At 41.4% G+C, this 27,320-nt stretch overlaps 1 protein-coding gene across 16 annotated transcripts in view; it reads left to right on the top strand.

Moving 5' to 3' along the window:
* The window catches only part of Tcf4 (transcription factor 4), a 336,792-nt gene that overhangs the window by 192,465 nt on the left and 117,007 nt on the right, over positions 1 to 27,320 (top strand). For 11 of the 16 annotated variants that reach the window (XM_075968356.1, XM_075968361.1, XM_075968354.1 and 8 more), the window contains 2 exons: positions 25,207 to 25,336; positions 25,795 to 25,844. In XM_075968356.1, the coding sequence (XP_075824471.1) occupies positions 25,207 to 25,336; positions 25,795 to 25,844 (180 nt within the window). The remainder of the gene's footprint in view (positions 1 to 25,206; positions 25,337 to 25,794; positions 25,845 to 27,320) is intronic. The other 5 variants (XM_075968363.1, XM_075968357.1, XM_075968365.1 and 2 more) reach the window with 1 other exon arrangement.

The following is a 27,320-nucleotide window of genomic DNA, read 5'->3' as shown; positions in this document are numbered from 1 at the left end:
ACATGGTGGCTCACAACCATCTGTAATGAGGTCTGGCGCCCTCTTCTGGCATGTGGTCATACATGGAGGCGGAATGTTGAATACATAATAAATAAATAAATAAATCTTATTTATTTACTTATTAAAGATTTCTGCCTCCTTCCTGCCACCGCCTCCCATTTCCCTCCCCCTCCCCCAATCAAGTCCCTTTCCCTTGTCAGCTCGAAGAGCAATCAGGGTTTTCTGCCCTGTGGGAAGTCCAAGGACCGCCCACCTCCATCCAGGTCTAGTAAGGTGAGCATCCAAACTGCCTAGGCTCCCACAAAGCCAGTACATGCAGTAGGATCAAAAACCCACTGCCATTGTTCTTGAGTTCTCAGTAGTCCTCATTGTCCGCTATGTTCAGCGAGTCCGGTTTTATCCCATGCTTTTTCAGACCCAGGCCAGCTGGCCTTGGTGAGTTCCAATAGAACATCCCCATTGTCTCAGTGTGTGGGTACGCCCCTCGCGGTCCTGAGTTCCATGCTCGTGCTCTTTCTCCTTCTGCTCCTGATTTGGACCTTGAGATTTCAGTCCAGTGCTCCAATGTGGGTCTCTGTCTCTGTCTCCTTTCATCACCTGATGAAGGTTAATATTCAGGAAGATGCCTATATGTTTTTCTTTGGGTTCACCTTCTTATTTAGCTTAAATAAATAAATCTTAAAAAAAAAACAATAACACCATGACCCAAAACGACTTGGGAAAAAAAGGGTTTATTTGGCTGGCACTTGCCCATCACTGTCCATCTCTGTGTGGGGAACAGGAGGATAACCCGTGCGGGAGGAGAGCCGGGACTCATGAAGTAATGCTGCAGATGGGCCTGCTCTCCCCTGGCTTGCCTAGCCCACTTTCTTATACAATCCAGCACCTCCTCCCCAGTGAGTGGCACCAGCCACAGCGGGCTGGGCTTGAGTCTTCCATCAGTCATTAATTAAGACATGCACACAGGCCAGTCTGATAGAGGGGAGTTCTCATTTCAGGTTCCCTCTTCTGAGGCCATACCAGTTTGTGTTAAGTGGACCAAAGCTACCAGTACAGTGATTTATGGGATCCCGGTTAGCTCCAAGTGAGCATCTGTGTCATAGATAATGAGGACTAAGGTAACCTTTAACCATGATTCACAGAATATCCTCCCAGAATACCACACAGGTGACAGAAAGTCTACCTTTAAAAGAAACATAAATAAAAAAAATGAGAGCTATGCATTTAATCTGTGATATTTTTCTTAATTTCTTGTAGTATAAATAATGTTTCTTTTTCTCAGTGTCTAATGGATGTGGTCAGAATAGAGAGAGACGGTTGGCTTAAGTAGGACATGTGATTCAGTCGCTAGCATTGCTCTTGGCAGATAGATTTGTCTGGAGTAATGGGAAAACCGGGTACCGAAGCCGTATGTGGTCATGTTCAGTAGATTCTGAAGGGTTGCTTTTGCCTTTCAGCACCTCAGAAATTTATGAGGTGCCAATTTAATTGGCAACTTTCCTTGTCCTGATGATAAATAGGTAAGGACGATGCACCTTACATTTCATTGGCCCCTTGGGTTGATGAACTACAATTCTGACGCAAGTAAATAAGACGCTCTGTCATTCTGAGAAAAGGCCAGCGGAGCGCAGACTGGGTTGGGGGTGGGGGCTCACTACAGCCATGCATGGCCCTTTCAATCTTGTTGAAAGATCCGAATTGTACCAGGAAGACAATGCTCATACAGCTCGCCTTCCCAGTATGCTCACAGGAGGGAAAGAGATGTGCTGATAAGTATGAGAGGAATGTTCTAGAACCTAGGCTGTGAGTTTCACTGCCAGGCTTGTATTGTTGTCTTAGAATTACTTGTTTTTCACTGAGTCAGAAATGCAAGATATCTTTGTTTAAAGGCAGAGGTCTTTGCCACTTTCTGAACTGAAATCAGTCATTACTCGGTGTAGTCAGTGAGTCGCTTGATGTTTACCTTTTTTTTTTTTTTAAAGAGTTTGTGAATACTTAGAGATCATCTTGCCCAACTCTTCATGTCTTGCATGAATAGCCAGGGGTGGACTAGTTAAGTCAGGGGTCCCCTGGGTTTACGTGTGCCCAGTTAGAACCCGTGTAGCCTGACGCTCGTTGTCGGCATCTTTACCATTGCACTCCGTGTATAAGTAGCGAGCCGTTCAAAGTAGTGAAAACAGGATGAGCATAAAGCACCTGCTCAGTGCTTCCTCCTTTCCGTCTGCGAGCTGCACACTTGGAGCCCAGCACAAGGTCGGCTCCCTGAGTGCTCCGTACCTTCCTCACCTTGCACTGTCCAATTCCCCAGGAGGCAGACTTGGCCCTTAGGGTTTACTGTGGACCGCACTTCATGCGATCGTGGTAACATGAGGTCCTTTTCTTTTTGCTGGCTAAGTTTGTGAAGAATGCCAAGGAGTAAGCTCAGAGGTTGTGGCTCCTGGCGCTAGCCGGCTTACTGTCAACACTGTGTGCCCACCTGTGGTACAGAGGTTGAGTGATGTCTGGGCCCTTTCTCCAGATCCCAGCCTTGTCACTTTTACAGAGTGAGTTTTGAATTTACCGTTTTCTTGAAAACAAAACTGTTCACGCTTTAATGTGCACAGGCTAAGACTCTATTACATGCTCACAACATGAAAAATCATTATTAAATATTGGTTAAAATATTTTGAAATTTAAGTAATTATTTGTCAGCGTATGGTTGGCCTGTGAGAGCTAATCCTCTGCTTTGGTCTCTTGCATACTGCATTTGAAATGTGTGCCACTACACCCCATTACAAATTTTCATTTTTACACCTTTGTTTTGGTGCTGAGGTTTGAACCCAGAACCTCATGTGTACTACGGGCCTAAATCCTTTTCTGAGCAAAAAACACTTTTCAAATTTTGATGATCAATAGTAGATATTTCTGTGTGTTGCATGTGAAGACAGGGGCCTTTGCGTATGCTCGATGAGCCGCAGTTCTCTCTTGTGTGCATTTGTAGAAAGGTCAAGCAGAAAGCGTGCACTGGCTGAGGAGATGCACGTGGCCTTCCATGTAGCCCTGTGCCCCCCACACCAAGCTTGTGGCCAGGAAAAGTGACACATGCTTTCTGAGCCTCAGCCTTCTGTGTGTGCCATGTTTGTTGGTATTAGCAGCTCTCTTGGATATGTAGAATTTTGCAAAGATTAAGCAATTTAATCACCAGGGACATTTACCAGAGTGCCCGAAATAGTACGTTATCACCATCTTGAGTAATAATATCTTTTTCTTTAGGGGAGGTTTTATGTAAATTTTAAAAATATCATGAATGAAAGACACAGGCGTATGCTAAGTCGTGGAGTTTATCCAATAAGCTTTGACTGTTATTATGAAACTAACAGCTAGAAAGCTAGCTGAAACCTGCCATTGAGTTTATGTGGACAGCAGTGACCTATAACTGAATATTGTTACAAAACATACAGATCAAGCATTTTTGCTGAAACTTCATTTTGGTCCAGCTCATAACGCTTTCAGCATTAATTTGTCTCTATACATTCAAGCTGAGAAAATGGACTTTCTGAGGTTTTTTTTTGAAGTTTTCAAAGCCCAATTTCATATTAAAAGAAAATATGAAAAGAATATAGCATATTAAAAGAAAACATATTAAAAACAACACATTCCTTTTAATCCATTAAATGAAAGCAACACAGTCACATTACTATTCATTGTAAAAAGTTAGTCTTCGTTTTTATAAGGTGGAATAAAAGGAAGAAACAAAATAGCTTTCCTGGAGCTACTAAGTGGCTAATGGTGGCCAGGATTGGGCATCCTGCCACAAAGTCCTGGTGAAAGTTTCATAAAATAATACCTATCCAATGTAGTATGGGATTGCCCTTGGTTAAATCAATAGGAACACCACGGGCTCGTTTATATGACTATCTAGTGTCACATGGAAAATGAAATTTCTCCTTCAAAGGACATCATTGGGTACCACCCCCCTGGATAGTTTTAACAGGTGGTGCTTAAAGACCGTTCCTGGGGAACTATATTGGCCTGAACAGAGATTTGGGGGCCTTCCTAGCCTCTTTGACAACTTTATGGGACATGCTCACACCGCTATTTTTATCAGATAAATGTAAGCATAACCCTTTAACATATTCATGCCTATGCTTGACTTTATATTCTTCTGATAGTAACAGAACAATGATCATATCACATTATGAAGAAATAAGCCCATCACCTATATGGAGGGTTTGAAAATAGCCGCTATGGATGCCTTGATTTTATAGCTGTACACTCTAAGGAAGAAAGGCTTTTAATAGGGAGGGGGAGAGAGAGAGAAAGAGAGAGAGAGAGAGAGAGAGAGAGAGAGAGAGAGAGAGAGAAAGAAAGAGAGAGAGAAAAGAAGGAGGAGGAGGAGGAGGAGGAGGAGGAGGAGGAGGAGAAGGATGATGATGATTCTGTGTTCTTATTGAAGTGAGAGCTGACATTGAACCCTGTCCCTTCCTTTTTTTTTTCTTTTTTAATCTAAACTCAAATAATAGGGCTCAACACACTTGCTTTTCACTCCTATATTGCCACCTTGTCTATCTCACCAGATGACCTTTGGGTCAGTCAAACTTGTGTGAGAAGTCACACCATTATGAAGAATGGATGAGAAGTTAGGATCACATGACTTTCCATTTCATAGGTGTCTAAGGCCTAGAGTTTGGCGCCAGGCCTAGACTCACTCTAGACTTCTTGCCAGTCACTCTAATAGAGCAAATGAGTCCTTGATAAAATCGTCAAACAAAAGCTAAGCGTGAAATGGCCGTTTGAATGACTGATTTTTATAGCATCTGTAAGAAACTTAGGTTAAGTATTTTGACAGGGAAGTCTACATGCTGTATTTGAGGTCAGAAAGCATAGTGAGGTTCTGGAGGGGGCTTGTTCACCACCGTTGAAGAGTGTGCACAAGAGGGTTAGTTGTGACACTTGTGTCATGTGACAGGGGCAGGGTAGGGTAAAGTCTGGAATGCTGCATGAGATGTCATCACGAGAGGAGAGAGGGGAGCAGTAACGGAAGAGCTTTTGGGAAAACTACAGTTGAGTCACGATATCTCCGCAACAGAAGCTTAGGCTTGAGACGGAAAGAAAGCAATTGGCTTCGTGTGGTGAAAAGGAGTTGAGGGGGAAGTGAGTCTATGGATTTCAGTCTACTGACAGAAGTTTCCCAGTACAGCCAACTCAAGCTGTGGTATGGCCATGCCTTTCCCCAAGCCCTCCAAAGAACCACAGTGACACTAAATCCTCTTTTCCCCTTAGTTTATAGGAAAAACTATGTGTGGCTAAGGAGATGGCTCAGTTGGTAAAATACGTGTCACATTGGAGTGCGGACCTGAGTTCAATTCTGTAAAGACAGGTAAAAGAGCCAGGCAGAGCGGTCTCTAGAGCTTGCTGGTAGCTGACTTAGCCAAGTAGGTGAGTTCCAGGTTCAACAGGAGACCCTGTCCCGAAAAATAAGGTGGAGAATAATTGAGGAAGATACATGTGTTGACCTCTTACATTCGCATACATATGAACACACATTCATGCACACATGAACTTGTACGCACATGTTCACATACACACACTTTTTAAAAATTTTTTGTGAAAATACTTTTTGAGAAGTACATAAATTTAGACATTGAATGCTTGAGATAAATGCCTTATAGATTAATTAGGAAAAATATTTTTCATTATAGTGTTTCTCTTGAGAAAAATACCTTCCTAGACTGTGAAAACTGACTGTATAAAATGTTTCTTTTGAGGCCAAATGGTGGTGGCACACCTTTCATCCCACCACTTGGAAGACAGAGAGACATAGATCTCTGAGTTGGAGGCCAGCCTGGTCTACAGCATGAGTTCCAGGACAGCCAGGAATGTTAAACAGAGAAACCCTGTCTTGGAAAATAAAACAAAACAAGAAGTTTCTTTTGAGCCTTAGTAAAGATTCACTTTTATGTTCTTGTTAATTTTATTCTTAGGTGTTTTATGTTATTTTTTTCTAAACAGAATTGTTTTCCATTTTGTTTTTAATTAGTGAGCCGATATGGAGGAAAACCATTATTTTTCGGTGTGGTGGTCTTGCAGATATTATTACTACATTGCCTTTCCAGCTTCGGGATTTTGTTTGTTTTTGCTGTCGTTTGTTCCTTTGAGACTTTCTGAGAGGAGCTAGGGAAGAAAGTCATGGGCAGATACTGATGCCACCGTCACACGTAGTATTTTTCCGTGTTATTTTGATGTTGCCGTTTGAAGTCTTGTGACACATAACTAGAACAATGGAATGGACACCATGCTTCCCCTTTGCTGGCTTGAGCACTTCCGTTCAGTGATTCGTCATTGGCTTGTTTCCTGTCTGTCTGCTTCTTGTAGGTTAGGACAACTTCCCTAGGATCATCACTTCTCAGGATTAATTTGTGTGTTCAGACTAAATCTGTATCTTTCTGCAAAATGCCCATTTTGCAGCCTTATAATTATCTACACAAAATTATGCATATTGCTCACTTATAGTAACGATTCCTAGCCTATGTCTAAGACTGATATAGATATATTTTGCATACTATTAATGCATTTTCTCTTTCTGAGTTTTTCCTTGTTTCATATTTGCCACAGTTTTATCTATTTTGTTTGGACTTTTTAAATATTATTGATAATCTACATTTTAAGTTCTTTTTAAAATCCCATTAATTCTTCATATTTATCCTTAGTATATTATACCCTTTCCTTAGATTTTTATATTGCATGTCTAATTCATTTAGTTTTATTTTTACATATACTAATATATGTAATGTACACATTCTCTCTATTTAACAAAGCATATTTTTTTCATTTTTATATTGCTTTGGCAATACCCCCAAACCTTTCTTATTTACAGCTACCCTTGTTGTTAATCTATATACTTTCACAATATTTATTTGTTTGCTTGTTTATTTGTTTACACATATGTGTGCTTGGATGCATACATATAGAAGTTAGGAGAGAGCTTGCAAGTAGGACTTCTCTCCTTTCACCATGTGGGTCCTGGCCATGAAATTTGGATTATCATCAGTCCTTGCCACAAGTGCCTTTTCCTGGTTAAGCCATGTTTCTTGCCCATCTATATACTTCTACATAGTATTTTCAAATTTCTGTATGGCCCAATTGTTATTAATAGACTTAATATTTTCAGTTGTGGTAAAACGTTTGTCACAGTAGTAGTACAGTATGTTTTTGTTTTAATACATTTGTTACTTTAGAGAATATTATCCATATGCAATTGAAAAGTGCATGGTTTATCTACTATGATTGAAACATTGTCTTATTATCTGTCAATTGGGTTTTTACTTCTGAGGAAAATCAATCATGAATTTATCAATCTACCATATGTCTGTATTTGTTCATTTGTTTTGAGACAAGGTATCAGTATGTAGCCTTTTTGACCTAGAATACACTGTATAGACCAGGCTGGCCTTGAACTCATAGAGAGCTGCCTGCCTCTGCTTCTCAAGTACCTATTTGTTAAATATATCTCAAAGATATACAATAAACCATTAAAAGTTGTGAAAACAAGAGAAATTTGAAGAGTTTACTTTTATCATCAGTGTAACATAATTTCATTTCTTTTGCCTTGAATTGGCTCTCCTCCTAAATGTTTTCAATTTTTTTCTTCCTGTAGTCTTTATCTTTCGTATATTTCATACCTCTCATTTTCCATTTCTTATGTTTGTTTTTCATGATGGCTTTTTCTGCACAGCACTCAACTTTAGATTTGTATTAGCTGGTCCAATGTGATCGGTGCTGTAACTTGAGGAACGCAGACAAACCAAATCAGCGTGTGATACAGATAGTCATTAAAACCTGTTGTGTTTTTAACCACATTTCCTTTGTTTCATATTTTGCTGACATAAAACTTTTCTTTTGTTTTAATGACATGGGAATGGCATACCTATTTCATTCCTTATGAAAATTATTCTCATGTTTAACTGACACAATGAAAAAATATTCACTTTTACTAAATATTGAGTTAAATAGTTTCCTTATCATTCCTGAACAAGAACAGAATCTTAGCGCATTTATAGAGATTATTTAAACATCTAATTAATTAATTAATTCTCTCTGTCTCTCTCTCTCCGTGTGTGTGTGTGTGTGTGTGTGTGTGTGTGTGTGTGTGTGTGTGTGTGGGTGTGGGTGTGTATGTGTGTGTGTGTATAGCAACTTGTGTCCGTGCCTACATGGGCATGCTTGTTGTACCTGTAGTTATGGAAGGACAACCGTGGGAGTCAGTTCTCCTTGTGGGTTCTGGGTACCAAACTCAGGTTGTCAGGGTTAAAGGCGGGCACCTCTAGTCCTGAGCCATTGCTCCGTGTTCCTTGGCACACTGGAGTCACTAGTTTCTCTGCATCCCACTCTTTCCCTCTGGGGCAGAAATCAGTGTGCTTCATTCTACATATTAAAACTGTATGAATAATCACCGAATCCTGGATGCCACAGCGGTTTTCTTGCCCCATTCTGTAAATTTTGTGTACCAAGCACACCTGTTTTGGTGGAGGAATGATTTTTTTTTTTTGAACAGGGTTTCTCTGTAGCTTTGGAGCCTGTCCTGGAACTAGCTCTTGTAGACCAGGCTAACCTCAAATTCACAGAGATCCACCTGCCTCTGCCTCCCGAGTGCTGGAATTAAAGGTGTGCACCACCACTGCCCAGCGAGGAAATAATTTTTATTTCTGAATTATGTACACTTATGTAATTCTTTCAGAAATGTGAGGGTATACACCTTTAAATTTCTGCTTCTCCCCCACCCCCTCCTAAATTGGCTTTGGTTGTGACCACCACTTTGAATGCTTTCCGGTTAAATGTAAAACTTGAGTGCTAAAGCCATAGCCTCCTTTGCCTTCCCCTTTCCATCTTGCTTTTGCCCTGATTATTTGATTATCGTCTCTCCCCGTTCTGCTCCATGAATCCTTCCAGGCAGGGATGCGGACATGCCTGACTTTGAATTGCTTTTCCCCTGTCATCTTCTAATGTTGCTCATGAGTCACTGCCCCCCCCCCCCCATAGTAGTGTTGCTCTATTTTACCTTTTAAGAACGTTCTGGTCTTCTAGAGGCTTTCTTTCTCATTTTCCAGCAATTTTGGGTATGTATATGTCTATTTTTTCTAAATTCTCACCCTAGCCACATGATACTGTAGCATACTGACTCTGGCCATCTTGTGAAGGTGCCCAGGGGAGACATAGGAGAGGTTCCTGTATCCCTTCCGGTTCCTGTCTGAGCGTGTGCACAGGAAGATGCCAAGGCTTAGAGAGGAGTTAATTCATCCATAAATGGTTGGGTTTCTGGTTCCCAATTTCCCCAGGAGGCAAACCTCTGCTTTAATAACCCTTTGCTGCCTCATTGTGAATATTTTAATCTCTCCTTCCAAACTCTTCCTTGCCTTCATAACTTCCTTTCCCTTTTGAGTCCTTGTATCAAAACAAAAGAAGGTGTGACTGTGTGCCTTCTGGCAGAAAGACTTTATGCTCTAAGTGTCCAGAGCAGAACTGGAGTAAATTTCTATGGAAACATCAGTAAGGCCAGCAGAGCTCGTCCCCCATACAGGATGAACTTGATGCTGTCTTTCGAGTCATTAGGCATTACATTTTGAACCAGGCCAAGGACTGTCACAATGTTCAGTTTGATGCAAAGGTCCTAAGAAAATGACCCTCCATTCATATATAACTAACATATTGCAAAGCATTAAAAATTATTTGTAAGTACGGTTTGGCTGGCCATATGTTTTTGCCCCCTTCCTTCTGTTTTGTGTTCATTATGTCCCTACTTTGCAACTGGCCTTCAGCAAACGTCCCGTCTGACTCCCACACCTTTGAGCCAGTCCTTTTTCTGAAAACGGGCAGACTTTATGGTCATCTGTGGGGATGCCTTTGTCTCCTGTGTGTGTACATGCATGTGCATTTGTGTGCATGTGTATGGAGGCCAGAGATCAATTTCTGATTTCATTTCTCAGGAGTCGTCTACCTTGTATTTTTGGAGACAAAGTCTCTTATTGACCTGGGACTCACTGTTCAGGCTAGCCTGGCTGACCAGCAAGCCCCCAGATTCATTTGCCTATACCTCCCCAGAGCTGGGATGTGTAAGCACACACCAGCACGCCCCGGAGTTCTGGTTGGGTACTGGGGATGGAATGCAGACCCTTCTGCTTCTGCAGCAAGTACTTTACCTACACCCATTACCCCAGTCTGTTTCTGTCAGGTAAAATGCTACTGATTCAATGGCTGGTTTTGCACTAGACACTTGATAGAACCCATTTTCGGTTTGGTGGTTCCGTTGCTTGTCCTCACCTAACTCTGGGATTGGGGAGTCCAGCATGTGGAGGAGTATGTCCTTGAGTCATGGGGCACCCTGTTTTTCAAGCCTCTTTCCCTCTGTAAAGGGTAGCTAGGATGAGACAGGAGCTAGGGGCGGAGGCAGCAGTCTCTCTTTGATCCATTGCAGGATGCACGCGAGACCTTTGATGTTCTCTTTTTAATTGCAAGCTAAAAGCACACAGCTCTCTTCTCCCACAGATTGACAGGCTGATGTTTGAGCAGTAGCCAAATAACCCAGTTTAGTGAGCGGCTGAATTTTGACTTTCATAAACATTTAATGAATACATTTTTATTTATGTCAGTTTAAAAAAAAATCCAGCTGCTGATGTTTGTGCACCCCCACCCATTTTTTTTAAGCTAATGCTCCAAAATTAGAGTATTTCAGTATTCCTGGATTTCCTGGTGAGCACCTGTACAGGTGTGTAGTCAGTACAGACTGACAGGGACATGCTCTGCTCGCCCTGTGTACCTGTAGGGCTTGTGTGCTCTCTTAGAAGGAGTCCACGTGCCATTTACTCTGTTCTTATCCTCAACCATTTCTGGCTTTGGCTTGTGAAGCAAGGAGCATTGTGGGACAGGGCAAAGGGGCTTTTTGCGATGGGGCCCTAGATCAGAGGGGACTTCTCATTCCTTCCCTGACCATCTGTTTGACCTTTAGTCTAGGGTGTCTAAAGACCTCATCTTTAAAAATTCTGTTCTGCAGAGAACACAGCAGAATATAATTCTTGGGGGACCCCGAAGCCTTGAACCACACAGCCAGCGTTGAAAAATACTCTGAACTTTAATACCCTTCTTCGGCTGAAAATGCATAGAGCTGGTTTTACAGATATGTTCGTCTCTGAATCTTTTGATCGTGGAAAATTTCAAATGCAACAGTAATTCAGAGTACTGTAAAGTGTAAAACCATGTCTCTACCCTTCAGTTTCAACAGAAACTGAAGCCTTTGCGCTGTCTGCCTTAGAACCATCTTAGCCGTTTGATGATTTCCAAGTGCTTTATTGTAGGTTGCATATCATTTTATATATAAACACAGCATCTCTTACTTTAGATTCTATAAATAAATAGCATCCCCCCCCCCCCCCCCCCCGGCTTAACATAACCACAGTATCATCACAGAACCTGCCGGGACTCTCAGCAATCCTTCCTCAGCACCCTGGACCCTGGCTTTTGTCTTTTGTCTCTGGACATAGTGGCTCTCACCTGGTAACCCACCATCTGCAAGGCAGAGGTGAGAAGTTATGACTTCTAGGTTAGTCTGAGCTCCACAGCAAAACCTTGTCACAGAAAAGCAAAACAAAACATCCCAAACTAGGAAGAAAAAAAAAAAAACCAGCAACAGAAAACAAATGGCTTTTGTCGCTGGTGTGCTTGGACTGAATGTTGCCCATGGGTATTGTCTACCTTTGGCCTTTTTGAAAATCCACAGCTTTCCCTACTACACCCTTTATGATCTTGTCTGATGCTGTGGTTTTGATTGATCTCTTTCTTCCTCCCAGCCTTTTAGCATGTATTCTCCACATTTCCTGTGAACTGAGAGGAATCAACAGGCTTAAGATGTCCTTGGTTTTTACTTCCCGCCCTGTTTCTGTCACCGTGATAAATACTGACAGAGACCAACTTGAGGCTGAAAGGGTTTATTTCATCTTATAGGTTCACTCCAGACTCATGGGAAACCCGGGCGGGAGCTCCCGGCCACAGAGGAAGGCTGCTCACTGGCTTGCTCTCCTGGCTTTGCTTGCTCCCCCTGCTTCCTTATACCACCCAGGACCACCTACGGGGGGGGGGGCACCACCCACACGAGCTGGGCCGCCCCACATCAATCTTCAGTTCAATCAAGAATACGCCCCCACAGACATGCCCATAGGCCTATCTGATGGAGGCAATTCCAAAACTGAGATTCCCTCTTCCTGACAGAAGGAAAAAATAATAATAATAAAAATAAAATAAAAAGGAAAAGAAAGGAAGGAAACCTAAACAGCACACAAAGGGCCGTTGTTTTCAAAGCTAAGCCTAAAACAGCACAGCTTCCTGAGTTTTCTCCTTTTCCTTCTTTTTTGTTTAATTTTTATAAATGATTTCTCACTGATGTAGCTTCAGCTGCCTGTGGACCCTTGGTTTTTTGGACTTCGCCTCCTGAGTACTGGAATTATAGTATAACTGGCAATTCTTGCCCTGCTCCCCTTGCTCCCTCCTTCCCACTCCCAGTACCTTGTTTTGCTGCCAGATACAAACAGAATCTGCTCTTTAATTTTCACCGTATCTAGACAGTTCAGGTAGTTTCTGTGCCGTCTACAGCATCCCTCCCCATCATCTCTCGCCATTTCGGTGATTTCCCTGGAGAATGTGTATTTTACATTTAGTTTTCTCCTTGAATTTGTAAGGTACCTCTCAGACCTACCCTACCTCCCCGGAAGTGATTAAACTCCACCAATGTGCTTATTTGTACCTTCTGTGTACCCGGAACTGAATTGTTCATCGAGCTGTGTTTGATCCTTGACGCCTAGAACACGATCTTGAGCATCCTAAAGAAGTGACTGCATGTGTTGCCCACTCCTTAAAGACATGGGTGTTGCTTTCAGGATCAGTAGTGGAGGTTTCACTAAATTTAAGCCTGGATCTTGATCGAGCTGTGTGAGTCCCTTGAGGCAGGAGGATTTCCTCAACTTTTTCACCCAGTATTGCCCATTCAGGTCAAGGAGTAGGTTGCAAATCATGTGTGTGTTTGCTAAGGGAGGGATGGCAGCAAGCTTTGTGTGTGTTTGATTGGAGCCTGTATAACAATAAACAAACTCATACATACTCATATACTCACGCATGCATACGTGAGGATACAGTGTATCAGTCGGTCTGCCCCTGTTCCCCTGACGGTTTTACATTGCAATCTGGAATGTCATAGAAAATCTAGGCTTCAAATAGGAAACGAACTTTGCCCAGCACAAAGCTCAGTGCGTTCTGGTGGAGGCAGGGTCTCTGCCTTGTACCACATGAGTGAAATTCGGGTATTGACCCATTTTGCCTTTTGAGTATATAGAACTTCCTTCAAGCAGCAGTAAAAATTACCTGTTTAAGTCACTTTAAAAATCAAAACACCCAAGTGTGTAAAAAGACCTGACTAGTCATCCTGAATGCATAGATTCTCTGGTGAATGGACAGGCAAACACAGAGGCCAGCTGTGTCTGTGTAGAACTAGGCGTAGATGAACTTACCAGTTCAAATCTGTGCAGTTATCTTGAGCAAGTTATGAGGAGGGTTCTAATGGAACGTTAAGTATATCTAGGTGCTGACTGTAATTAAAAGATTACTGCTGTGGGGTCCCTGTTAACCCTCGCCACAAGCACAGTGGAGGAGGAGGTGCTTGTGTGTAGCCATACCACCCTGGCTGGGCCTGATCTCCTCTGATCTCAGAAAGTGAACAGTACTGGGCCTGCTTAGTATTTGAAGAGAAAGAGAACTTTCCTTGTCTTGCTGCCTTATTTAGAACTGTTGGATCATGGGTCTTTTAGAATTTAAGAAGTGCTTGTATTTGGGGAGGGTAGTGGGGTACAAACATATAGCATGTACCATATACCCCACCCCAGAATGTTTTAGGCAGTTTCTAAGAATTAAATAGATGTTAATGTCTGTAATGAATCTTGTGAACTGCAAACAGTTATCTGAGCTCCATGGATATGAGAAGTAAGAAAAAGAGACTCTGGACCTTCTGATTAACAAATGTTTAAAAAATTATAAATAATCAGGGACCAGAGAGAGGACTCAGTGGTTAAGAGCACTGGCTGTGCTTCTAGAGGTCCCAGGTTCAATTTCCAGCACCCACATGGCAGCTCACAACTGTCTAAAACTCCAGTTTCGGGGCATCTGACCCCTTCACATAGACTTATGTAGGTAAAAGTCTGTCTGTCAATTCTATTCCTTAACATGCATCCATATACTGTAAATGAGGTAATAATACATTTATGGAAAACTAATGTGAACATTTAGCTTTAAGTTTTAAAATGGGTCTAGTAAGTAGAACCCAGTAGCACAGACCTATAATCTCAGCTACTTTGGAGTTTGAGGCAGGTGACTTGCAAATTTAATAGCTGCTTGGGATTACAGAGCTCAAGGCTAGCCTGGGCAAATGACATCCTGCCTCAAAATGTAAAATAAAATAAGAAGCTGTTGGTGTGTCATTAGTGGAGTTTGTCGTGCATCTCTTGTACTGCAAAGAAAGTAAGTAAGTAGTGTCAGGTAGTGTGTCCTTGTGTGTGCATGCATGTGTGCCTGTGCGCATGTGCATATATCTAGGTAATCATTAGTATCCCAGATACACTTCAGAATATTTTAGAGTCTCCATTCTTTTGTTTTTATTTGCTTATTTATTTGTTTGTTTGTTTTTTCAAGGCAGGGTTTTTCTCTGTTGTGGTTGTTTCTCTGGCTATCCTTGCACTCACTCTGTAGATCTGACTGGCCTCGAACTCACAGAGATCCATTTGTCTCTACCTCTCTGGTGCTGGGATTAAAGGCGTGCTCTGGTGGTAGGCTAGAGTCTACCTTCTCCAGCCCCTTCCTGACTTCTTTTTCTGTGTTTGAAGTTTGTCAGGTTTTGCTTCTAGGCTGAACTCAACTCCGGGTCATCAGATTACTTGTGTGCAGGTCCTTTTCTCAGAAGGGTTTTGTGCGAAAAGATCAAAGTGTTTGTTTCTTTTAAAAATCGATACACGAAATTCTGCCTTCTGGAAGTGCATGTTCTGCAGGCTTCTTTCGGGGATTTTGTTCAACTGGCTGGTGAACTAGTTTGGCATGTCCGTGCCACATGCTCAATATCTAAATATATTTATAATGAGGTATTATGTGAGCACATAATAAAAATATACCTGTCCTACATCCTCGGGGAGAGAAAAGGAGTGTTTATTTATACATGCAAATGCTCCACAGCTCCTTTAAGAACCCTTTAAAATCACCATCTCCTTCTGACTTTGTAAAGTTTTCTGGTCATTGCTTGTTTCTGTATCATCTTTCTTATAAAACTAAGGACTGCTTTAGATAGTTGTGCATTTGAGTGCTGGGTAAATGGAATAATTGATCGCCAGCTATTTTACTAAACAAATCTTTCCTGGGATCCGTGAGTTTTTATGGCATTTTTGTAGGGAGGGACACCGGGGCACAGGACGTGGGACTCGAGTGCATTGCTGCAAATAGGTCCTCAGTGCTCAAGCTGGTGTTGGAGAGTGGAGAAGGGGTAAGGGGGTGGGAGGCTCCTGATCCTATGATTGAAGGATGAGCATGAGGTAACTGTTAACATTTTCAGATGTGATGATACCAGGAACCGCATGAAACTAAGCGATGTAATTACTGTCAGTGAAATGACACCGTTTGCTTGTTCATTGGTTTTCAGATAGTTTTCAAGTTCTCTTGGGTGGGTAGTTAGCTTCCTTCTACCTCGGGCCACCTCATCTGTAGAGTGGGATTAATACAAGGGGAGCCTCAGGGGGCTGAGATAATTAAATGGGTTACTGCAGCCAAGGGAGCTTGAACTGCAGTGAGTTCTGTGTGGATATTTGCTGCTCTTTGTATGGCTGCCGTCAGTTAGAATAACATCTCCCATATTTAAAAGTGTCCCCTACATCTACCTGTAATCCCAAGGCACTGTAATAAGGGGGCAGCACTAGGGTCCAGGGTAGGGCGTTGTCTTCCCCTACAGTCCCTAGAAGTCCTAATAAGATGATGTTTGATTCTCATCTTCAGAGGTATTTTGGAGTGGGCTATCTAATGTAGAGTGAGAAGACCAGTCCTCTGAGGAGAGGGCTCAGTTCTGGTAAACCTAAGCCTCAGAAGTGGGGAACACACCACTCACCATGCTTAGGCCATCTTTAGCCAAGGTTTTCACATAAGTGTTCTGTTTCCTCCAAGCCCACCACAGTAGCTGGCGTATAGCAAAGGCCGCGTCTTCTCAGTGCTGAATCTATTTCTCTGGCTTTGCTTCTGTCTAAACCAACTTGATTGTAGTAGTCAAGAAAGTAGAAGCTAAAGGCTAGGTATCTAAGATGTTCAAGAAACCTAAGGAGAACGGTTTCCTAACTAACTCGTTTAAATTCTCCCAGACTCCTCTGGATGCTGTGTTCTGCAGAGTAACCATCCTCTTTAAAAAGTCTCCACAAAGCTGGGCGGTGGTGGCGCACGCCTTTAATCCCAGCACTAGGGAGGCAGAGGCAGGCGGATCTCTGTGAGTTCGAGACCAGCCTGGTCTACAAGAGCTAGTTCCAGGACAGGCTCCAAAACCACAGAGAAACCCTGTCTCGAAAAGAAAAAAAGTCTCCACAAGTGACAAATTTTTTCAAGGTACAAGAGCATCACCCCAAAGCAAGGAAGCTCATGAGGGGCCACATGCCAGTAGTGAGAAATCACAGACATCAAGTTCCTAAGGGCCTAATGTTGTCTGAGTGATTCTCATGATGACTGTGCTCATACTACCATATTGTACCAAAGAACTGAACACCCACTAGGATTACATATCCAGGTTCTCCAGGGCCAAGTGGCACTCACAAGTAGCCCTGTTGAATTCCATTGGGTTAGATGACCCTTCTGCAGTAAGAAGAGACGTGCTTTCAAAGTCAGGGTTCCCTAACAATAATTGATATTGCCAGCTAACAAGGAAGGGCTTGGGACAGATAGAGCACAGAAAGATTGGGGCATAAAGGACAAGTATATGTGTCAATGTCAAGTATAATTAGCCCCACTACTTGCTAGCCATGTGGTATTGGTCAGGACACAGAGACACTCTCAATGTCCCCATCTGTACGCTGGAGGCTGCACTGTCTGCCATGTTAGTGTCTAAAGGATCTGGACTTGTTTCTGGCTGTGGTCAATATCATCAGCAGCATCGCCAGTAGGAGTTACTAGAGGGATAGATCTGTTCTGTTCTCTCTCTCTCTCTCTCTCTCTCTCTCTCTCTCTCTCTCTCTCTCCCTTTTCTTGGGTTGACCAATAAAACAGTTTTGCACTTCCTTCATTGTTTAGGGAGCACCTGCTCTATTGCATCCCCATGCTTGGCACTATAGATAAAGAGTCAACAGCTGAATACCTAAGTCATTTCCTGCTCTGATAAGCAGATAACAAGCTTGGCCTCCATCCCCCACGTTTAGGAAAGAGGGCATGTTGGGAGGTAGAGCTAAGGCACACAGAGCCAAAGGCCATATGTAGACAGGGTTATTTAGAAGGAAGGAATTCCAGGGTGATTTGAGATTGTGTTAGACATGTACTACTGTGCCGGAATGCGAGCTTGTCACGCTGTTTGCATGTGGGCTCTCTTGTCACGCTCTACCTCAGTGGTTGCTTGCAGAGTTGACCACTAGGCTATAATTGAGCACCCTGGTAGTTTCATGAAGGAAATCCTGTCTCCTGTTCTCAGAGAGGCTAGTCCCATAAACATGGATTTTCTATATCTTTGCCTAGAGAGGCAAACATTTGCAATAACCTTGCATTAGAACTCTCCCCATCTTGTATGATAAAGGCTGACTCTTTTATTTTACCTAAATAGCAACATGGTCAAGTGAGGCTCTCTCAGCATGTTTATTAAGGCCATGTCTGTGTGATGCTAATTCCCCTGTATGCTGACATGTCCTATCAAAGTTTTCCTGTTTTACTTGGGTACACTATTGCTAGCAGAAAGCACTTTAAGAAAAATATTTTTTATATGGTATTGAGTGACTATATGTCAAATTATAAATTATACGATCTTCCTGAGCCATTCTGAGGAGGAGTTTTAATTGACAAGAAAGTGCTTTTCTTAAATTCTGTATAGTTAAATAAGAATTTTTAGGCTTGGGCTGGAGAGATGGCTCAGCGGTTAAGAGCATTGCCTGCTCTTCCAAAGGTCCTGAGTTCAATTCCAGCAACCACATAGTGGCTCACAACCATCTGTAATGGGGTCTGGTACCCTCTTCTGGTCTGCAGGCATACACGTAGAAAGAATATTGTATACATAATAAATAAATGAATATTTTTTAAAAAAAGAATTTTTAGGCTTAATTTTATTCAAGTTACTGTTTGCTTTGATGCCTCAACCCCCCCCCCCCAACTTGCACTGCACAACAACTAAATTAATCCTCTTTTTAATACGTAAGAGATGACCTGGGCTTCCAGAATGCATTTTCATGAACCACAGAAAAACTTTCTCACTTTAGTGTACACAAGAAATAATATTTGTTGTTGTTGTTTTTTAATTTGAGAAGAAGTCAAATAGGTGGATGTATAAATCTCATCAGTCCTCGGGCAGTTGTAATTTCCATTAAAAATGCATGAATTTTTACTTGACCATTACCACATTATACATTAAGTTGCAGTTACCATAGCAACATTTGTATTACACTATAGCATTTAAATGTAAGGTGTTTTTCTTTACAAGGAAAAACAATATCTTTGAATTTTGAACTGTCTTGTGAAATCCAATCGCTGTTAAAATAAATAATTTTGCTCAGGGTTACTGAATTCTTTAGGAGTTATGCAAATTCCCAACCTAAACTGTAAAGCTTGTTTGTTTGTTTCTTTATGTCATGGAAGAAGAAAATAAAAATTTTTAAGTGTCAAATATTAAATGCCCAGCCACTAAGTGCCCATAATTGGTTTTGAGAAGAGAGAATACATAGTTGAACCACGCTTGTAATCATCTGTCAGTGTCCGACACAGTGAGAGTTTACCTTCTTCTACTCTCTACGATGTACAGAGCTCTACGCCACGTCAGACATTTTTTATTTCAGTACAACTGGCAGATTGACTTTAAACCATTTTTATCTTGTATTTAGTTGAGTTAGCAACAAATTACTTCTCTGTTTGAAAAATAAAATCAAATGAGTCGCTGAAAGAAATCCTTGTGGCGTTTTGAGGAAAGTGGCCACTAACATTCAGATTCCAAGATTATTGGGCAATTTCTTTAGTAAATATGGGGCAGTCCCTATCTTCTTGCCGGTGTGGCCCAAGGCCACTAAGCTATCACTGATTTGTAGACTCCCATCTTTAATCCTTTCAGCTCTTTATAGTCATGTTTCAAATTATTAGCACAGTGTGTTTTTGTTTGGTTTTTGTTTTTTATCTGATAGTGGAGTAGAGGATCTAATAATCATCTCAGCTTCAGACGACTCTTTTAAGTAATAGTTAGTGGGTTTTAACAGGACTATCCTGAAGGACAGAGGGAGGAAGCTGAAGTATTTGTTGGGCACCATTTCTGCTGGACATTTTGCATGTGTTGTTTCTTGCACTCCTAGGAACTTTGGTAAAGCATTTATTAGTCCCCCTCTACAGAGGAGAGAGCAGTTGTATTCCAGCAGTCTGGATTCTTTTGAGGTTGGGGTCTATGCAGAACTCACTGGTCCTCCTTCTTACTTTGTGTGAACCCTCTCTTCCTCCCTCCCTCCTTCCCCCTCCTTCCCTTTCTTTTTCAGTCTCTCCCTCCCTCTGTCCGTTCCTTTTTCTCTTCTTTTTTCCCTTCCTGACTCCTTCCTTTCGTCTTCCTTTTTCCTTCTTTCTTCTTACCTTCCTTTGTTCATGGTAGTAAGGGTTGAGCCTGTTGCCTTCCATATGCTAGACAACTGCTCTACCACTGAGCTGTATCGCCAGCTCTTTTTTATTTTCTATTTTGTGATAGGCTCTTGCTTAGTTGCCCCTCACTTGAACCTGAGCTCACTCTGTAGCCCAGGCTGGCCCTGTATTTGCGGTCCTGCTACCTCAGCTTCCCAAACACCTGGGATTACACAACTGCCCCACTAGGCCTAGCTTGAGCTTTATTTCCGAGTTTCTGTGGAATACAATGTGCACTTTAAATTTAATATGAATTGTTATTTTTGAAAATACTCAAAATTTCTTAAAGGAGACTATTTGCTGAATGACAGTCTCAATAATTTGTATCTCTTGGTCACACAGCTACCATCTAAGCCCCTGGTTATCTCTGCCATTTCATCTTTCTAGTATTTTTTTTCCCCAAGTCCTCTTTTACTGAAACTAAGTCCAGAACAGAAATGAAAGCATGCTGTAACAGTGTCTTTCTGGACACTCGGGGATCAGGGATAAAGACTGTCCGAGGTCTGACCTTCAGTTGTAAGCTTTGAAGTTCAAAAGTGGACAGGTGGAATTACTGTGTTTTTCATTGCCCTTTGGTGCAAGATATATTCTAGGTTGCCGAGTAAGTGCGGACAGCAGCAAAATTATGGCCTCCTCCTGCTACTAAGTAAGTCAGCAATGGCCCTTCTGTGGTCGAAATGGCAAATTCAGCAGCAACTATTCAATAGGGAATTGCAAAAACTTCCCCATGGCTATTAAGAATCTTGTTCAGCAGTGTCTTTGGAAACCTAATTCTGTGCAGAATTAGCCATGGAGATATGTCCTCGGCTGTGATCAAGTGTATTAAGGACATCTCCTTTGTCATTTCTCTCCACATCTAGTTTGCACCTAACGCTCCAAAGTCTATTAGGTACCTATACAGACATCCCACATTCATAAGTTTTATAGCTGGGCTGAATTTTATTTCCATTTTAAAATAACAAATCCCTGCTTTTGTGGAGTCAGTTCGCCATACAAAGCCACTATACATCACTTGGGTCTGCGATGAAAGAATGGACTCGCAGCTGTGTGAGTGCCAGAATACCCAAACATGAATTAGACTCACACGCATTTGGCAAAAGTTCAGAAAGGGAGCTTAATCTGGTTTCATCCGAGACTGCTTTTCTCTGCTCTGCAGCATCCCCCACCCTGAGATGTTGTGTCTGATAGCAGATCACAAGGTAATGGTAGTGACGCAAAGGCGGAGAAAGACTGAAAACCAGGGGCACATTTCCCCCCTCAGAGATGTCCAAACCCTGGCTTCTCTTTCTGCTCTCCGAGGATCCACCTCTGAAATTCAAGGCCACTCACCTCTTAGATAAATTAAACATATGTCCAAAAGCAGTGCGCAGAGCTCTCTGATCTCATCCATATCTATAATTAAGGGTAAATATAATCTTCCTTTTAGAAATGAACCACTCCCCCTCCCCTTTACTTTTAAAAGTCCTGGATGAACTGGAACAATCGTTTGGAACGAGATGATTTTAGTTTAACAAGAAAAAGAAATTTTGATAATTTAAGCTTCGAGCAGTTTCTTTGATTTTTGATTGCCATTCAGTTATAAATCTAATTTGAGATAGAAGCCACTTCTCTGTTTCCCAAGTGTAATTCGTGGTTACATCCTTAGTTGCATAAACCAAGCTTAGTAGTTGATCAAGGAGTGAAGGCCCACACTCAGCCCCTAATGGAGTAGGGCAGGGCTGAGATGATGCTAGACATCTTCATGTTCAAACCTGCTAGGGTACAGGCAACAGTGCAGTTTCCTCGAGCATCTCAGAATCTTGACTTCGGTGTCTGAATGGCTGTGCCAGTCGTGGCTCCTTGCTGGTGCGTGGACTGCACTGGGTGACTCTCCAGTCGTTTGAGCTCAGTGAGCAAAGTTGGCGTGGTTTGTTTTTGTTTGTTTTTTTGTTTTTTGGTTTGTGTTTTAAGGCTTCAAATTGTTTGCCTTTGGATGGGATTAAGGAGAAGGCCTTGTCTCCTCACATGTGGACAGTTAAACAGATTCACAAGCATGGCTTTAAGATTTACAGGTTAGCTATATGAAATACCACATCTTGCTTCCAGTGTTTCCTGATTGATGGGGGCAGCTAACTGCTGTGGACCCAGAATAACCACAGAACACAAGGTAGCACAATGTAAAAAAAAAAAAAAAAAAAGCAAACTGAAAAACAAATAAAAAACAGGACCCTTAAACTTTTCTAATCCTATTATAATAGAGGCAAGAATTCATTTACCCATTTTGAAAATAGACTTAGCTTTTAAACTTAACAGCCATGAAATATAAATTTGTTTTCAAAGCTATACATACTTATTTTATAAACAGATGAATGCCTTATCTTTTATGTGTTCTGTTTATTTAATTTGCCTTAATCAAATGCCATTGATTTTTAAACATTCACGTACCAAGTGTTTGAGCAGTGGAAATTATTTTGAATCTTTCCCATTACGGTAGAGGCTGGAGCATGTGACGTAAAGACCAAACAATAGTAAATAGTCATTGTTCATTTCACAAGTAGACCCTCCAATAAGAGCACATATATTTTTATCTTCCTTTTCCCTGTGGGGGTGATTAGTGCCCCTTTAAGTTTGAGGAAATGTTTATTTTTGTCCCTTTAGAAGAATGATTCCATTGTCCGAGTGGGAAAAAAAAAGGAACAAACATGTCTGAAAGAAAGAAGCAGGACTGTGCTTTTTTCTTTTTCTTATTTTGTGGGGGAGAGATTATCAGGAGCCTCTATTTGGAAGTGCTCTGTGCCTCTCGCTGCTGTCAGTCCACAGTGCATGTGGCTTTGTAGAAGAACCGAAAGCTGGTTTGCTTTTGACTGGCCACAGGAAGATTTTCTTTGAAATCGACGACAAGCAGGTCAGCCTTAGTCATTTAGCTGTTATCATAATCTGTTTTTCACAACTCTGTTGTGAATGCTCCTAAAACCAGGGCAGCTAGCTTGTTTGTTTTTATGTTGGCCTACTACATGGGTTTCCTTTTCTGGGAGGGAAATCTTTGCTACCAGGACCAATAGGAATCAACCAACGATTAGGCCCCTTGAAAAGAAAAGAGAATATTTCAGAATATTTGGTCAACCCTTTCCTGAGGATTTTATATTATTTTGAAAAAAAAAAGAGAGAAAAGAAAAAATAAGAGCCATGGCTGCCAGTACAGTGTCTATGAAATTGATAGGTACCAAGCTAGTATTAGTCCATGGGTTCTGAATGATGTCGCTTCCATGGGTATTGAGTGATGTAGCTGAATGGTAGACCATTTGCCTAGAATGCAAGAGGCTCAGCATACTATAAGACAGTAACAACAACAATAATTATATTTTTAAACTTTTTTTCCCCAATAAAATGAAGACTCAGTGGTAGATCCACCAAGTCATGGGGAGAGTAACTTCACATAGAAACACCTTTATCAGTGGAGACATTAAAAATATTCTTGGATTAAGGGTTAGATAAATATAAACTTGTCAGTAAGAATTCGTCAAAAGTGAAATTTCAGGTAGAACCTCTAGTTTTTAAATGCCTAAGGCGATAAAAATAAATGTTTGATGTTATATCTTTATGTTTCCTAATTTGTAGACAAGTTGCTTGTAATGTTCTTGCTGCTCTAGCCTGCCATTATTAATATGCCTGCCATTATTAATACTTTGCCATCTCCTGAAAGTTCCCGAAGTGCAGCAGTTTAGTATGCTGATCTCAGGTTTTTATCTGGCAAAGGATCTAATTTTCCTCCTTTGTGGATGGAACCGAGATGTTAGCAGTGAGCTGCTTGTTCAGTAATACGTTTTCACTCTGAGAATCTCTTTTTCAGTTTTTTTTTTCTTAAAGTAATGTTCATCACGTATCCCTTGGAAAAGTCATAAGCTGGAAGCAGGGAAGACAGGCATGCTAGTGCCTGATTATCCCATTATATATTGTTCACCAGTAGGCACAGAACTCCCCCACCATCGCCAGCTCTCTTTATGATATTTAGCTATATTGTGGTGGCTAGGAGAGCTTTGAATTTTTGATTTTCCAGCTTATGGGTCATATTTGACCAACCGCTTTCACTGGAAGACATGCCACTTTGTTGAGCTATTTAGGAATCAAAAAGACTGTCTTAATTTAAAACAAGGACCCTTTGTTTCAGGTGGTGACTGCCTTGTGAAATTTTCCAGTTCTCAGCGGGTTAACCAGGGAACAGGGGCAGAGTCATAATTGGCCTATTTAGAGTATTTTGCATGTGAATACTGTGTTAGTGAAGCATCCCTAAGTCTGTTGTGAGTGACATGGTGATTAGAATTTAGATTAGGGAAAACACATTCTGTACTTTATCAAGGACAGTAATTAGTTCCATCAGTAAAAGTTGATTACAAGTAACGATAAAGTTAGATTTTTAGCACTTAATTTTAAAATTTCTTTATTAAATAGCAAATTTGTTCTTAATATAAATGGTACTAGCTACCCTTGTTTTATTGCCTATCAGAATAATTAAAAGAACAATGTGTTCAATGCAGAGTATAATCAGGTGGTTTATATATTGTGGGTAAGTTTCTACGTAGCTTTTAGAAAATGTAATATTATGTAATCTGTCTCATGTCATCATTTTCTGAAAGTTTAGCCGTCCGTCACACCGTGATAATGTGATGATATTTGCGGGAATGTGCTAGTGTTCAGGTGAATGTTTAATCCGTGGGGATTTGTTTCAGTTCCTGGTAGTCTTAAGGAGTGCATGGGCTGTTCCCGTTTCCAGAGAATGTCTACGTTTGCTATAATCTTGAAAGTTTGCCCTGGGATTTGAATTTCTTCTCCACTCATCTGGCATTCTGCCCTCTGTGGGTACCTTACAAAGTCCTGGACGGTCAGGATATGCCCGGCAGAGAGTGGACTGTATACCCCCAGTGTGCGCAGCTGGGAGAAGTTGTGTGTGTTCCAAAAAAAAAAAAATGAGATTCGTGTTAGTCCTTTCGAAACAAGGGTATGAATAGCTCCCAGGTAGGAGCCTGCGTGCAGGGAAAGAAAACGTTCATGTTAAAGAAACGACATTTTCTTACGAAATTTAAGTGGTAGTCATCTGAAACGATCTTCTAAAATGTATTTGGTGTAAAGGGGTACCATTCCCCGTCTCCAAAGTAAAGGGTTAAAAAATAGCGAACTTGATGATAGCTGCTTGCTCAGTGGCTTTTGCTTTTTGGCAGTTGTTTTGCTAATTGTCTTAGCTCAGCAAATGCTGGGGCTTGTATTACTCTGCTTAAAATCGCGTGCGAGGTGGTAAATGTGAAAAATTAAACTTCCATGTTTGTTTTTGTTTCTTTGTTTCTTTCCACCTTCTAGCAGAGCCTCCTTGGAGGGGACATGGATATGGGCAATCCAGGAACCCTTTCGCCCACCAAACCTGGCTCCCAGTACTATCAGTATTCTAGCAATAACACCCGGCGGAGGCCTCTTCACAGTAGTGCCATGGGTAAGGCCCTTTTCTGTTTGAGTGCCTGGAGTCTTTATTAAATTCACTTTAAGAAATGCCATCCTATCCCAACTTTGCCCCAGAAAGACACCCCTTTCCTCAGCATGGAGTCAATCCTCAGCTTGATGCCTTTTTCACACATTCCCCCCCCCCCTTTCCAGGAGATATGGTAACAATGTACAAAGAAGCATAACTTTTTAAATGTCTGCTTATTTCGGGGTGTCACTTGACTGTGCACACAAGAAACCCGTTTTTTAAAACACAAAGTAGCCACAGGCAAAGCCAGTCTCTTCAATTTCACCTGCAAAGCAGAGTTTGATTTGATTTCTGGTAGGAGCGGAAGTGAGCTAGGATGTCTCCCCTAATCCTGGTAGTTTCTTGCTTTGATATCTTTTCCTTTGGAGAACTGGGCATGTGGGAGCTTACAGCTTCTCTGTTTTTGTTTTTGTTTATTGCAGAGGTGCAGACCAAGAAAGTCCGAAAAGTTCCTCCGGGTTTGCCCTCTTCAGTAAGTACTGCCTCGTTTTATTTGTCCATTGGGTTCTGTTTGGTATCAGTCGAAGGCAACAGAAGCCGGTGAGGTTCCATGCGCCCAGAGCTGCCTGGGCATCTAGAACATGGAAGATCAGAAAGGACCAGCACCTGACCCTGGCAGCGGTGGTTAATTGCCCCTGCTGGAAGGCTGGCGCTTAGGTTGGTGTTCAGCAAGTTAAGCTCTGAAGAGAGCCTTGAAAAGGTACCTCAGGTTGCACACAGCTTCACCTGTACAGGGATTTGGAGAGCATGAGTATTAGTTTCCCATACTGGTTAAACTCTTTGTCAGCATTATGATGATTTAGGGATTTGCATGAGAAAGGAGATTTGCGGAGCGGATTTAGGGGAAATTTACATGGGTTTCAGCCCAGAGTGCAGGGAGAATGTCTCTATTTTCTGGAGAGGTGGATGAATGAGGACTGTAAAGGTGGTCACTGTTCGTTTGCTCCTTAATGCCAGGTGAGGTCAGAGGAATCCAGGGTAGCCAAAGCATCCTGGGCATTTGTAATACCTGGAGCTGTGTTGTCGGGGTGTTGCTGTGATGCCCCAGGCCCCAACCTAGGAAAACTGGCTTGTAATCACAGGAAATGCATGACACATTGATTTGAGTTCATGCATTTGCAAATTTTAGGTCCTAGGAGGTATTTAATTTGTTTATACCTAACCCATTGCTAGCAATTTTCTCCTTATGTAAAATTAAAAAAAAATGGTTTCCTCTCTTCTTTTCCTGTTTCCTTTTTTTTAAAAAAATCTTTCCTTACAGTGTTGTACATGCGAAAACAGTTTTAACTTAATCTTCTAGTATGTAAAAAAAAAAAATGACTAATGGGCCTTATAAGTTCTTACACTTTCAGACAAAATTATATTTAGATTTCTGAAAATGTATAACCAATCAGTGCTCTCCTTGGTTCTATTTCATTTTTAGTAAATTAGAAGAATAATGGGTTTTGCAAATGTGCTAGATTAACCCACACACCTGTGTATTTGACTTGATTTCGGTTCAGCTCATCCAAAAAAATTATTAAATGAATATATCAGAATAAGTCTTATCAAAAAACCCCACAAATTTTGTATGCTGATTATCAGACTTGATAATGTTGAAGAAGCACCACAAAATTAGCCATAAATATGGAAAAATATTGTGTAAATAAAACTGCCAATGGCATATAAAATAGTCATTTTAGAATATCAATATGTCACTTAGAACTGTACTATGTTGTTATTTCTCCAGTTTCTATATCTTATTGAAATTGGCTGTTTCTGTAGGCCTATTGACGTTTGGTAGAATTAATGTAGATGGCATTTTCGATTTTATAGTTTAAACGACAGCTTCAAATGATAAAGACCTTGAAGCTGTTTACATTTGAACATAACCCTGACAATACTAAACACACTGAAAAGGACTTTGGCTGTTCTGAGGTGACAGTGTAACTGTGCAGGGAAGCCACAC

This window comes from Microtus pennsylvanicus, chromosome 4 (assembly GCF_037038515.1).
Source record: "Microtus pennsylvanicus isolate mMicPen1 chromosome 4, mMicPen1.hap1, whole genome shotgun sequence".
NCBI lineage: Eukaryota > Metazoa > Chordata > Mammalia > Rodentia > Cricetidae > Microtus > Microtus pennsylvanicus.
This window is presented reverse-complemented; position numbering and strand designations above follow the sequence as displayed.